General features: G+C 45.2%; 1 protein-coding gene across 1 annotated transcript; it reads right to left on the bottom strand.

The window, feature by feature from the left end:
• Positions 1 to 2,141: 2,141 nt before the first annotated feature.
• On the bottom strand, positions 2,142 to 3,980 carry LOC308304665 (phosphopentomutase-like; the record flags this gene model as incomplete). The annotated part of the gene is made up of 1 exon (XM_080749289.1): positions 2,142 to 3,980. One exon carries the CDS (start codon positions 3,978 to 3,980, stop codon positions 2,142 to 2,144), a length of 1,839 nt encoding a protein of 612 aa, XP_080605415.1.
• Positions 3,981 to 13,111: the final 9,131 nt, after the last annotated feature.

Raw genomic sequence — 13,111 nt, 5'->3', positions numbered from 1 at the left:
CAGATGAGTAAGCCTGGCTACGCGAGGCTACATCACCACCAAGTGCGACATGTTATAAATAACACCCACATGAAATCTTTGTAGGAGTCTCAGAAGTAATGTTTAGAACTAAGTACGTTCTCCCAAATCTTTATATAGTAAGATTATTCTCCTCAAAACTGACTGACAGTACAAAGGCAGGGCCCTTAGCCAATGAGGAGAAGCCAAAGGGTAGATCTTTGTGCCCATACATGGTGTTCCATATGAGCCCACAGTGTTTCGTAGGAACAGTATTTCTAGTTTATAGATAGATTTTCTCCTACATCTGTCTTTGTACTGTACAGTATGTATGTATTTAAGTCCCACACTTGGCTCTCATTGGCCAAGCTTCACGGGACGCTTAATGAAACTAGAAATACTATTCCTACGAAACACTGTGGGTTCGCTCGTGACTATTGTGCAGCGTGCTAACTGTCATGTTTGTGAAGCTCAACCAATACTCCAGCTAACACCACTCCCAGATTTCCGCACCTCAATTGTACCTCATTGGCTAAGGGCCCTGCCTTTTTAGTGTATTGGCGGAACTTCGTAAATAAATAATGAAGATAACATAGTGTTCTCGCCTTTCAGGCGAGCCCACAATTAACATAAAAATCAAACCTCGGTTCGAAGTGAAGCGGTGAATCTTAGTATAGAATTGTCTGGAGAGCCGGTATGACAGCCGGTATAATAGGTTTTAAAAATATATATAAAAAATCCTGCTTGCTGGTCTCTTAGTTGTTTGTCAATTGCATCCCTCTATAATTACTTCAGTTTCCCAGGTCTGTTATCTGGCCCTGCTGCTTTCCCATTTTTCAGCTGTTGTACAGCTTTCCTGATCTCCTCTCTTCTGGGTATGTCACAGGTGATGGGGAAGTCGGTCTGTGCTGGTTGGATTAGCATTAGTTGTGGATGCAGTAGGTGAGAACTATTGGATGTTCAGGACAGATAAAACCTGAAGGCCAAATTATCATGTGAAGCTTGACCAATCCTCAAAGTATCCATTCATCAGACCGGGAGGGACACTACACACATATTCTGGACGTACAGGACAGATAAAGCCTATTCATTCTGAACTGAAATGGCCATATATGGACATGGGACACACATTTTGCTTTTTGAAAAAGCCTATTAATTCTGGACTGATATTCTGCACGTACGGGACAGAAAAAACCTGTTCATTCTGGCCTGGAGTGACCCTAATGGACATGAGGTGATATACATTGTGTATTTGAAAAACCCTGTTCATTCTGGACTTAGATCACCATATATGGTAATTAAACGGACATTCTGTTTTTGAAAAAAACTGTTCATTCTGGACTGAAATGACCATATATGGGCGTGATACACACAAAGCCACTCATAGGAAGCGGTTTTCACCGCTTCAAAAAAGGCATTGTTCACTTCACACTGGGTGTGATTTTTAAATGTCCCTTGATGGTGGTAAAAGTATTGCCTGGTTACAGACCCTGTATCGCTAGCCACTTCCCTTTAAAATCTTGTTTCGGCGATACAGAGGTCTGGACGTGCTCTCATTGAAGAGGTTTTCCTCGTTTGGAAATCTGTCCGGCGAATCAGCGTCGCTTCTCGGGCTTGTGATCAGCGCGGGTGGGGTTTTCCAAGAACGGACCGTACCGCGCACATTCCCAAACAAACATTGCGTCGCCGCGGTAACATGCGATCCTATCGATCTCGCTATGAAACAATAGCAGACATGTTTTACTGTGTTTGATTACTAGTTCGTAGTGCTCCTATTCTGCCTGTTTCTTTGGTTAGCAAGTAGCAAGCAACAGGCTAGCCACTGTAGCCACCCACATAACACCAATAACAACTACGTCAACTGTTTTCTACTGTTGTGATTGGTCAGGCGGTGAACAAATCGCAGACTGCCTCTTTAGCAACGCCCATCCCAGAAACTGCGGTGGATAGAAGCACGTTCAGACTGAATAATGGAGTGAAACGAAATGTCAATTCAGACTGAGTGTCAGGCTAGTAAAAGTATACAGAACATATACAATAAGTAATGCAAATAATTGCAAAATAAAGTATATCAGTACTACTTACTCCAAATGGCATGTGCAACTGGGTGTATGTACTAATACATACTGTACTGTATATTATGGTTACTTTGGCTTGGGTTGCAAATTGTTCTTTTTGGGCTGGAAGAAGTTTTCGACGATGGCCTCAACCAAGTCATCCAACTCCTCCTGCAGCTGTGCAACATCACTGTTACCAGGCGCAGCACAAAGCTCTGTGTAGTATTTGATCTTTGGCTCTGTGCCACTGGTTCTCATGGTGGCCACACCCCCATTGGAGAAGGAAAATGTTATCATCTGACTGGAACTGGAGGTGGGGAGGAGCGCCTTGTTGTTGGACTGATTGCTGTCATAGCCTGTGGTGAGGTCTCGTACAGCAGTGACGGCAAAGCGCCCACACTCAGTCGGGTACGAACCCTTCTTGTCACCGTGGTTACGGAGGCGCTCAAACAGACTGCGTATCGCCTCCCGATCATGGCAGATGAAATAGGAGTTCTTGGTGATGTGGTAGCCATACTCTTCATAGATGGCGCTTAGTTGCTGGGACAGGCTTGTGTTTTTAGTGGCCAGATAGGAAGTCATCTCTCCTGCTATGGCTGCAGCACTCACTCCATCTTTGTCCAGTACAGAGGTACCGCACATATATCCTATGGCCTCCTCGAAAGCAAACAGCACAGTCTTTCCCTGGTCCAGCAGGTCTTTGGCTCTGTTCCCCATCCACTTGAATCCTGTCAGTGTCTCTTCAAAGTGGAAGCCCTCCTTCAGAGCCATGGCTCGTATTATCTTGGATGAGACAGCGCTTGCCAACATGTAGACATTTCCTATAGAAGCAGAATCTGGGTTTTGTTGCTTCCAGCAGCGGAACACCCACCAGCCCATCAGTGCTCCCAACTCATTCCCACTGAAAACACGCCACTGTCCACCACTTCTCTCAGCAATGCCTAGACGGTCAGCGTCTGGGTCATTAGCAAGCACCACGGTGGCCCCTTCCCGCTCTGCCAGGGAAAAGGATATAGCCAAAACACCCTCCCCTTCCTCAGGGTTGGGATATTTGACCGTTGGGAACTCGGGGTCAGGGTCCTTCTGCTCCTCTACAGCATATGGAGGATGAAGGTCGAATGCTTTGAATGCCGATTGTACAAACGCATGGCCCACCCCGTGCACAGACGTGTGCACAATCTTCACCTCTGAACCCTTGTTAATCTCCCTGTGATGACAGTGCTTCTGGATGGCTGTGAAATATTGTGTGTTGATGTCCTGGTACGGGTCATGGAGCAGGGGGCTCTTCAGGGCCTTCTCCGCGTTCCAGGATTCAGGCCACGGCTCCAGATTCTCCTCTATGGCACTGGAAATGCCTTTGTCATGTGGGGGGATGATCTGGGCACCGTTCTCCCAGTACACTTTGTATCCATTGTCCTGTTTGGGGTTGTGTGAAGCGGTAACCATGATTCCAGCACAGAGACCCAGGTGGGACACCGTGAAAGGCACAAAGGGTGTAGGTACGATGTCAGAGAAGATGTGGACTGGCACCCCTTGGTTGATGAAGATGGCTGCTGCCAGGTGAGCAAAATGCTCGCTGCTGCCCCCGCTTTCAGGGTGGGCCCGGGCATCGTAGCCAATCACCACCCCTCGTTCCCTCAGGTTGTCAAAGCATCGCTCTAGGTAACGACAAAAGCCCTGTGTGGTCTGGATTATGGTGAGGTTGTTCATGCAAGATGTGCCAGGGCCCATGGCTGCCCTCAGACCTGCTGTGCCAAACTCCATCCTGGAAGAGAAACATTTTCTCAGCTCTGCCGCGGCGCCTTTCTTTACCAGGTCTTCTACCAGAGTCACTGTTTTTGGATTTTTGTCATATTCCAGCCACTGCTTGATGGCTTGGTCCAAGTCGAAGTCACCAGTTGTGGATGCACCAATTTCTATTTCCATACTCTGCTCCAAAGACTTGCTAGTGAGTATTGCAGGCACTAGACACTTAAATATAATAAGCAGTGCAAACATCACATGCCCAAATATGGAGACTTTCCAATTCTCAGCTGAGCAAAGCGACAGCGCTCGCCCAGCAGTCTGCTGTCACCCAGGCGGATGTGTGCACGCGCCCATGTCCGCGTGACCTCGCCCTTTAATAGTTCACACTATGACGAGAATAGTCCTATAAATGACATGTATATGACATGTCTCTGGTACACATTTTCTCTAATTTCTTGGACTTGAAGAAATCATCCACCGAAGGAGCTGTGCAGAAGAGGTTATTGAGATTTCTGAATGTCTGACTGTGCTGCAAAATCACCCAGGGGGAGGATATGACAGTACAAACTCAACATAATGACACTTACTGGTCTCCCCCCACAGTGGTAAGAAAGAAATGGGCCACCAGGAATGAATATATTGATGTGTAAAAGCCCACTGAGTCAGAGAGAGCAGTAGACAAACATATGTTTTGTTTGAAGGTTGGTGGCAGAATCTAGGTCACGGTACTGAATGTACAGTATAACATAATGTTAATTAACAAGGTTTTTTGTAATCCTTTTTATCTAGTTCCTCAATGTAGCAAATGATGGCATTATTCAGCAAAGGACCCATAACCATCAAGCCATCTCTTACAGCGCATGTAATCACTGAAAGCATCATTACGGGTTCATCATTGTAAATGCAGCATGACCTAAAGGTATTATTTTAATGTCATGTGTGTCTTTCTATGTTATGTATGTTCTATAGATTCCCCTGTGTTGATGTGCCCTCTGTGGTTATATGACATTTGATTACCTGATTATATCATTGTTTCTGCCTTTCACATCCCTCCCAACATAAAGGACTCATATTACCTCCTTTGTTCCTTAATGGTAGCATTATGTTAGCTGAGCTATAAGCAAGGTAATGTATGGGAGATGCCCCTACGCAGGGGCGTCACAAGGGGTAGGAAAGTGGGACTGAGTTACCAGGGCCCAAGGTGGAGGGGCCCTAGTAACTTTATTAAAAATAGCATACAAGCTCACAGCGCGGCACCAAGTGCCGCGCTGCGAGCTTGTAGATCTGCTATTTTTTGAAAAGTCGTGGAAATGTGTGCAAATCTTTGAAAATGTATTTTTTAAGCGAACATTTGTAACTCAAATTTTGCTTCTGGGGGGGGGGGGTCCCTGGAACGAAATGGGGATCCGAGGGGAACGAGATGGGGGTCCGTGGCCAAATACATCTTCGGGGTCCTTGACATTAAAACGTTTGAGCACCACTGACATAGAAACATAAGTTTCTTGCACACATTTTTTCATGATTTTTCAAAAATAGCAGATCTACAAGCTCGAACATTCATGGGGGGCCCGCAGTGAATCCTTGTACCCAGGGCCCAGAGTTTGGTGTGACGCCCCTGCCCCTACGCCAGTGGTTTTCAAAGGGGGGTGCAGGGTTCTTGAGGGGGTTCCAGAGGGTCCCCAAAATGAGTTAATATAGCATGAGCTTATGACCCCTGTGGAAAAATACATTTGCGCTTCTCGCAGTGAACCGTGTGTGCGTGTGTGTGTGTGCGTGCGCATGTGTGTGTGTGTGCGCGTGCGTGCGTGTGCGCCCATCTCCCCTGGCATGAGCTGTTTCACAACAGAACTCTGAGGGCGAGGCTGCAGAACATCATCACTAACAAGACAACTAGCCATTTACCCAAATTAACATTATACCATATCTTAGTTACTATGACAAGCTCCACCACCGGCTGTCAGTCAGTCAGTCAGTCAGTCAGTCAGTAAGTCTATCTGTCACGTCACGTCACACTTTTCCCCTACTCATATCTCCGCCACCATTGCCCCATCCATGCCAAACTTTGCACACACACTCCTTGGCTGCCAAACCACAACCACCACCCCTCATTTCTCACATGGCGCTCTTCTAGCGCCAACATGAGGCCGATTCTTGCAAAACAGATTTTTGGACACTGCTCCTACAGATTTTGCCCTAAAATCACGCAAAGCGGTACACAGTACCTCTAAAGTCATGTCATCAATATGGATCAGTCCCATTTCCCATATTCCCTCCTGATTGGCCACCATTGCCTTCTAAAGTTTTTGTACATGCGACCTGACGGTTGCTTATCTCCCGATTAGGGAGTCTTACTGGTTGTAATTCACCAGCATAGTGAGAGCCGAATGATGCCCAGGCCAACGCAGAGCAAGCTACCCTCTACTTGTCCTGAGGGGTTTGTAGTTGATGAATAATAGTATATAGCCGATATTGTAGCCGATGTGAGGGCCTATATGCCACTAGATGTTCTCAATGGGCCTGTACATTAAGGCCCAGCCCTACTGGGCCCTAACTGGACCGGCCCTATAGGCCAGGCCCAGCCCTAGGCAAACACCTCCTCTGCGATTCAGTCGCTTCGTCTGCCGCACACACTGCACACGCATTACACTCACATGTGTGAGTGTAGGCTTTTCATCAGGCAACAACACCCACTGGCAACTGAACAAACTTGCAGGAGTGAAGAGCCAGAGCTTTTAAATGGGCTTGATGAGCTATGAACGACAGCCGGCATACAGGCAGCTCCACATGAGGCTAATTGAAAGCCACGCGTGCGTGCGCACACACGCACGCACGCACGCACGCACGCACGCACGCACGCACGCACGCACACACACACACACACACACACACACACACACACACATAGTGACAGACAGACAGACACATAGGAAGTACTAAGGAGGAAGGGAAAACAATAGTTAAAACACTACTAGGGTAATGAAAAACAACTAACCTGTACTCCTGTTATTCTTTATTAGGATTTATTGCGACCGTCAGGTCGCATTTACTACCAAAACCTCCACCGGCTGTCTGTCAGTCAGTCAGTCAGTCAGTCAGTCAGTCAGTCAGTCAGTCAGTCTGTCCGTCATGTCACACTTTTCCCCAACTCATATCTCCGTCACCGTTACCACAATCCATGCCAAACTTTGCACACACACTCCTTGCCTGCCAATCCACAACCTCCACCCCACCAGGGACCCCCGGAGCTCCAGGGACCCCCAGGGACCCCCTTCCACTGCCGCCAAAAAGTGCAAAAATGACCGAATGACCACCCAAACGGGGCTGTTCACAGGGAATTCCTGGGGACCACCGACTCCTGGTGCTCCAGAATGGATGCCCCTAGTAGAGGACCCCCGCCACTGCAGCACACATAAAATGCCGTAACTCGGTCTAGGAGCGACCGGGAGAGCCGGGGCCGGTACCCACGCGTCAGCCTCGGCGGCGCCAAGAGAGACGTCAACAGGAATCTGTCCCATATAGCGCCACCATCAGGCCGATTTTTTCAAAAACATTTTTAGACACTGCTCCTACAGATTTTGTCCTAAAATCACGCAAATCGGTACACAGTATGTCTACACTCATGTCATCAACATGGATCTGTCCCATATAGCGCCACCATCTGGCCGATTTTTTCAAACACATTTTTGGACACTGCTCCTACACATTTTGCCCTAAAATCACGCTGCGACCTGACGGTCGCTTATCTCCCGATTAGGGAGTCTTACTGGTATTGTGTGTGTGTGTGTGTGTGTGTGTGTGTGTGTGTGTGTGTGTGTGTGTGTTTGTGTGTGTGTGTGTGTGTGTGTGTGTGTGTGTGTGTGTGTGTGTGTGTGTGTACGCAAGCGTACGTGTGCATGTGCGTGTGTGTAATTAGTAATTAGTCACTGTCCTAAAAGAAAATTCACTAAGTAATCACATTAATTTGCTGTGCTTTGGACATAAAACGCCTGACAAACATGAAGAGATGTCACTTGGAGGCCAGAGGCATTGAGAGAGGGACTGTTGTTGGCTTTCAAACTAACAAAGGAATCATTTGTTTAAAACCTATGATTAGATTCCATGTAATTAGGTTCCAGGCATCTAGACGAACTACTTGACATGGTGTTGCATAGAGTAAGAGATGTTATGGAAATCTTTGTGTTCTTCTTGGGCGTCAGATCTTCATTCTAGCAAAATAATATGCTGGCACATCACAAAGAGAGAGAGAGAGGGGGGGGGGGGGGGGGGTGTAAAGCTCCCAACCAGATTTGAGAGAGAAATAAGCAATCAGGTCTGAAAACAAGCCCAAAAGCAGTGACAAAGAAAATGGCTCTTTGAAAATAGACGATCTGCAAGCAATCGCGGCGCGTTGTGTGACAGTTTGGATTAATTGCAACCGTAGGTGACATCACAGTGATGTCAGATACTCAGAGCAGGGATCTGTCATGGGAACCACTCTAACAGAATACCTTTTATGCCCATATATGGAGATCCCTGATGTCATCAATATTAATCCCATATCTAACAGGACCTCATATGGGAATGCCCATATATGGAGGAAGACAGCCCATATCTGTGGGGCTGGTTCTAAAGACAGGGATCTCCATGTATGGGCATAAAAAGGTATGATGTCAGATGTCATAGACATCATAGGACTTTCACATAACGAATAACTGAGTAAGCATGTTTGGGATCTCACAGCATATCTCCATATACAGTACATGGATCTCCATATATGGGTACCAGCTCTCCATATATGGGTAACTGGTCCGATATACATCACTGGCCAGATAGATGGCCAAGAATCGCATGTCACCCTGAGGTGTCTTACTAGTAATAATAATAACAGCAGAAATTGTTCATGAATGAATAATTATGAAATAACTAAAATTAAAAAATCACACTCGTGTGAACTGAGCGGTGGAGGCTGCGTGAGTGTGTGTGTGTGTGTGTGTGTGTGTGCGTGCGCGTGCGTGCGTGCGTGCATATGTATGTGTGTGTGTGAATGTGAGTGTGAGAGGCTGAAGAACAGCGCCCCTCCCTTAACATGTGTGGTCAGAAAAGGTACTGCAGGCTTGAGGCTACATACAGACACGGACGGCCGGACGGCCGGACGGACGCATACCCACACACACGGCCACGTATAGGAGACGGTGTGACCACCGCTCAAAAAAAGAAACAAACAGAAAATGAACTGATGGGATGTGAAGTTCTTTAAAGTTAGTGATGGATGGTGTAGTTATGTGTGTACTTTAAGGTGTGTGGTATGTATTAACCAAAAGGTTGAAAGAGGTGCATGGGTGTGGTGAAGAAGGAAACAGCCAAAGGACTGCATTAGACAGGCTTTTAAAATATTTTCTCTTTTCGCCCCCAAACAAATAGCGAAAAATAGTGGATCTACAAGCTCTCAACATGTTGCCAAGTGACGCGTTGAGAGCTTGTAGATCCACTATTTTTGCTAATTTAAAAATGGAGCTTAAGTGGTAACTTATTTTTTTTTGCCACCACCTATTTCTTTCAGAAATTACGCTTCTGAATAAGAACCCTCACTGAATGTTACCCCCAGAATACGTTTGCTAGGGTTCATGAGGTTAATCACAAAGAGATTTGGCGGCACCAGTATATCACCCCTTGTTGATGAACCCTGGTTTAAGTGGTCAAACTCCGGGCCCAGCCAGTACACAGCTCTATCCTCAGAAAAAGGTTTGGCTGAGGCTTTTGTGCCTTTGCGAATACGGCCCCTTTGGAATGACCTTCTAGCAGAGGTCAGAGGTCAGGTGAACAAAGACAGCTGGCATCTTTTAAGTCACTCTTTGAAATCCGTCTGTATTTTATCTGTGCTTTGGTTTTTACTTTTATTCTATGTTAATTGCGACCGTTAGGGAGCAGTTTACTATGAAAACCTCCACCGTCCGTCCGTCCGTCCGTCCGTCCGTCCGTCACACGTCACACGTCACACCTTTGCCCTGCTCATATCTCCGCATCAGTATGACATCACACCACATGTGTACACAAACCTTTGTGTACGTTGCTGTGGCAACAGTCTGTTGTTGCTGGTCTGTTAGTGTACGTTAGCAACCACCTTAGCAACCATGGTTTTACCCTAGCAACCAACTGTTTACCCTAGCAACCAACTGTTTACCATAGCAACCATGTTTTTTTACCCTAGCAACCAACTGTTTACCATAGCAACCAGATACGCAGAGCAGGGATCTCCATATATGGGCATAAACAGGTGACATCACACTGATGTCAGATACTCAGAGCAGGGATTTCTCCATAATATATGGGCATAAAAGGGATTCTGTTAGGGATCTCCATATATGGGCATAAAAGGGATTCTGTTAGGGATCTCCATATATGGGCATAAAAGGGATTCTGTTAGCTGTTAGTGATCTCCATATATGGGCATAAAAGGGATGCTGTTAGGGATCTCCATATATGGGCATAAAAGGGATTCTGTTAGGGATCTCCATATATGGGCATAAAAGGGATTCTGTTAGGGATCTCCATATATGGGCATAAAAGGGATTCTGTTAGGGATCTCCATATATGGGCATAAAAGGGATTCTGTTAGCTGTTAGTGATCTCCATATATGGGCATAAAAGGGATGCTGTTAGGGATCTCCATATATGGGCATGAAAGGGATTCTGTTAGGGATCTCCATATATGGGCATAAAAGGGATTGTATCCCAGATGATGCCCTGTTAGGAGATCCACACTAACAGAATCCATATATGGTCCTACCGACAGCTGCTATAAGCCAACCCTGGCGATAAGGTCTGAGTCGAAGAAATGCTTCTTTCCTGACAAGAATTGCCCCTTTATACTGTAGGGCTCGTTTGTGTATTGTATGACATCACGCCACATCATCGGCTGAGGACTGTGTGATGTCATCATATCTCCATATATGGAGACATAAGTTGCTCATGCCCAAATATGGGCTGGTGAGGTCAGACTTAGTGTGATGCGTAGGTTATCTCCATATATGGAGATTCAACTTCAATGAGTAACCATGGCAAACTGTCAACTGCCCGTATGTCTTGATAATTGGTAAAACAAACTTTTGGCCTATTTGTGGAGATAAGCGACCAACGGTCGCTTATCTCCCGATTAGGGAGTCTTACTGGTTACCCTGCCTGCAGAAATGCTTGGCAGGGTATAATAATTGTATTTTTATGCATGCACACGTGCCGTGCGTGTCTTAAAACTGGGAAGGAATCACATCAGTTCACTCACTGTCTTTTCCGCTGTTCACTTATGGGCCCCAAATTACCTTATGTTACTGCTGTCATCAATGCATTTGCATTGAATGTTCCTTCAGCACCTATTGAGAATAGAGGACGGCGCTTGGGATCGTGCCACTTCCTATTCATTCACACCACTTGCATTTGCATAACCTCCTTGAGCATGCATCATTTAATTGGCGCTATATACTTTATAGAACATTGAGGAAACAATATGAAAGTGTTGGAAACAGTACACTCAGCTAATCCTTCTAATATTTAGTAGCTCATCATCATTGAACATGATTTGTATGCATCCATATTCAAGCACGGCACGCTGAAGTTTATGTCATGCCCTCGTAGTGTGGCCTTCACGCTGCAATCGCTTAGCAGTTTCTTCTTTAATCCTTTAATATTGGTATTTTTGTATGGTATGTTGATTGATCTAAATGCATGAAGTATTCATAAAAAAGTGTTTCATGAACTGCTCAGCTCTGATTTAGAGCAGTGGTTCTCAAACCTTTCTCTGAAAATAGCAGATCTACAAGCTCACAATGCGTCGCAGCGTTACGCTTGTAGATCGGCTGTTTTCAGCATGCAACCAAGTCTATCAACTGTAGATTTAGTCGACTACAATCTTATATTTAATCGACTAAAACTATAGTCTAATCATTTCATAAAATATGACTAAAACTAAATCAAGATTTGCTGTAAAAAATAAACACTGTAGAGGGCTGTTTTATAAAGCAAATGATTTTAGGAAGTGTGACTTACTACATGCATGATGACAAAGTTAAGAAACTCAGGTCATTGGCGGTTGACAGCTTGGAATTTTGGTTACTGAGCATTGAGCATGGAGCACAAAAGTCAACACCAACAAGGATGCAGTATTGATCTTGTCATAATGGCCATTATTAAATGGCTTGATTGAATGCTTAAATTCTGATTGGTTAATCACTGAATTCAGCGTGTGTTATTTCTGGATAATGACTGCTCAGCTCAATAACAGACCTCTGTCTAATCAAAGGCTCAGAGCGCCTGGCTGCACTGATTGATTTGTATGCCGTATCCAACATGGCAGACATGTAAACAAACACACTATGTCATTAACAGCATGGTTCTTAACAAATGTTTTTGAAAACATTTGAAGAGAAGCAGACGATGCAGTAACCGAAAAATTGATTCTATTTGATCAACAAGTCCTTGTTTTCTGATGTTGCGCTGGAGGACAGCCATGCAGCACAACACAACAAACTTTCATTACTGTTTAATCAAGGAAATACTTTTTTTTTTTTTTTTTCCTTTTGAGTCAGTTTATGAATGAATTTATTAAGGATAATTGTCGCCACGCTGGTTGCAAATAACTTCCTTCAGGATGATTAAACACCTTAGCCTCTAATCATCCTGTCGCAATTATCCCTTGCATAATTTGTCTTTCTGTAGCTCAAGCCACAGTGTCTGTCACCGTCTCACATCAAGGCAGGGGAGAAATCGAACAAGCTAAAACACTTTACAAAGTCCAAAATGTGTCTTCGACAATAAAATGGCAACAGATATTTGGTGCTTAGACAACTTTAGCTCAAACAGTCCACTAGCTGTCCAAAAAAAGTGCACCCCTTAGAATGCAAATCTCCACCAGGGCCGGAAGCCTACCCAGGGCTGTTTCAGTACACGAGGAAGCTGCAGGTGAAATAGAGTTTGTACTGTCTGGGAGTGTTTGTAAGGTTGTGTATAAGGTTTCACGCCGATTGGTCCAGCGGTGCCTGAGATTAGCTATACTCACAGACACTCAGACAAGCTTTTGCCATTTCACAAAAAAGACAACAAAATTCTGTGGCTCCTGTTTGGCTTTTCAAAATAAGTCAGTATTCAGTAAATTTGACCTTAGATCTGTACTTGGAGGTATTAAAAGTACCGGTTGCGTCTTTCCAGACCAGTGGGCTTCTTTCATATGCATTCTTTCATTCAATGGGATGAGAACATCGGCTGGACATTCATTGATTGATTGAATACTTTATTAGCAGTTTGCAAAAAAAAAGAACACAGGAAAAGTACAGTTCAATACA

This window comes from Nannobrachium achirus (assembly GCF_963921795.1).
Source record: "Nannobrachium achirus genome assembly, chromosome: 19".
NCBI lineage: Eukaryota > Metazoa > Chordata > Actinopteri > Myctophiformes > Myctophidae > Nannobrachium > Nannobrachium achirus.
The sequence above is the reverse complement of the archived record's forward strand: the minus strand, read 5'-3'. Positions and strand labels throughout refer to the sequence as shown.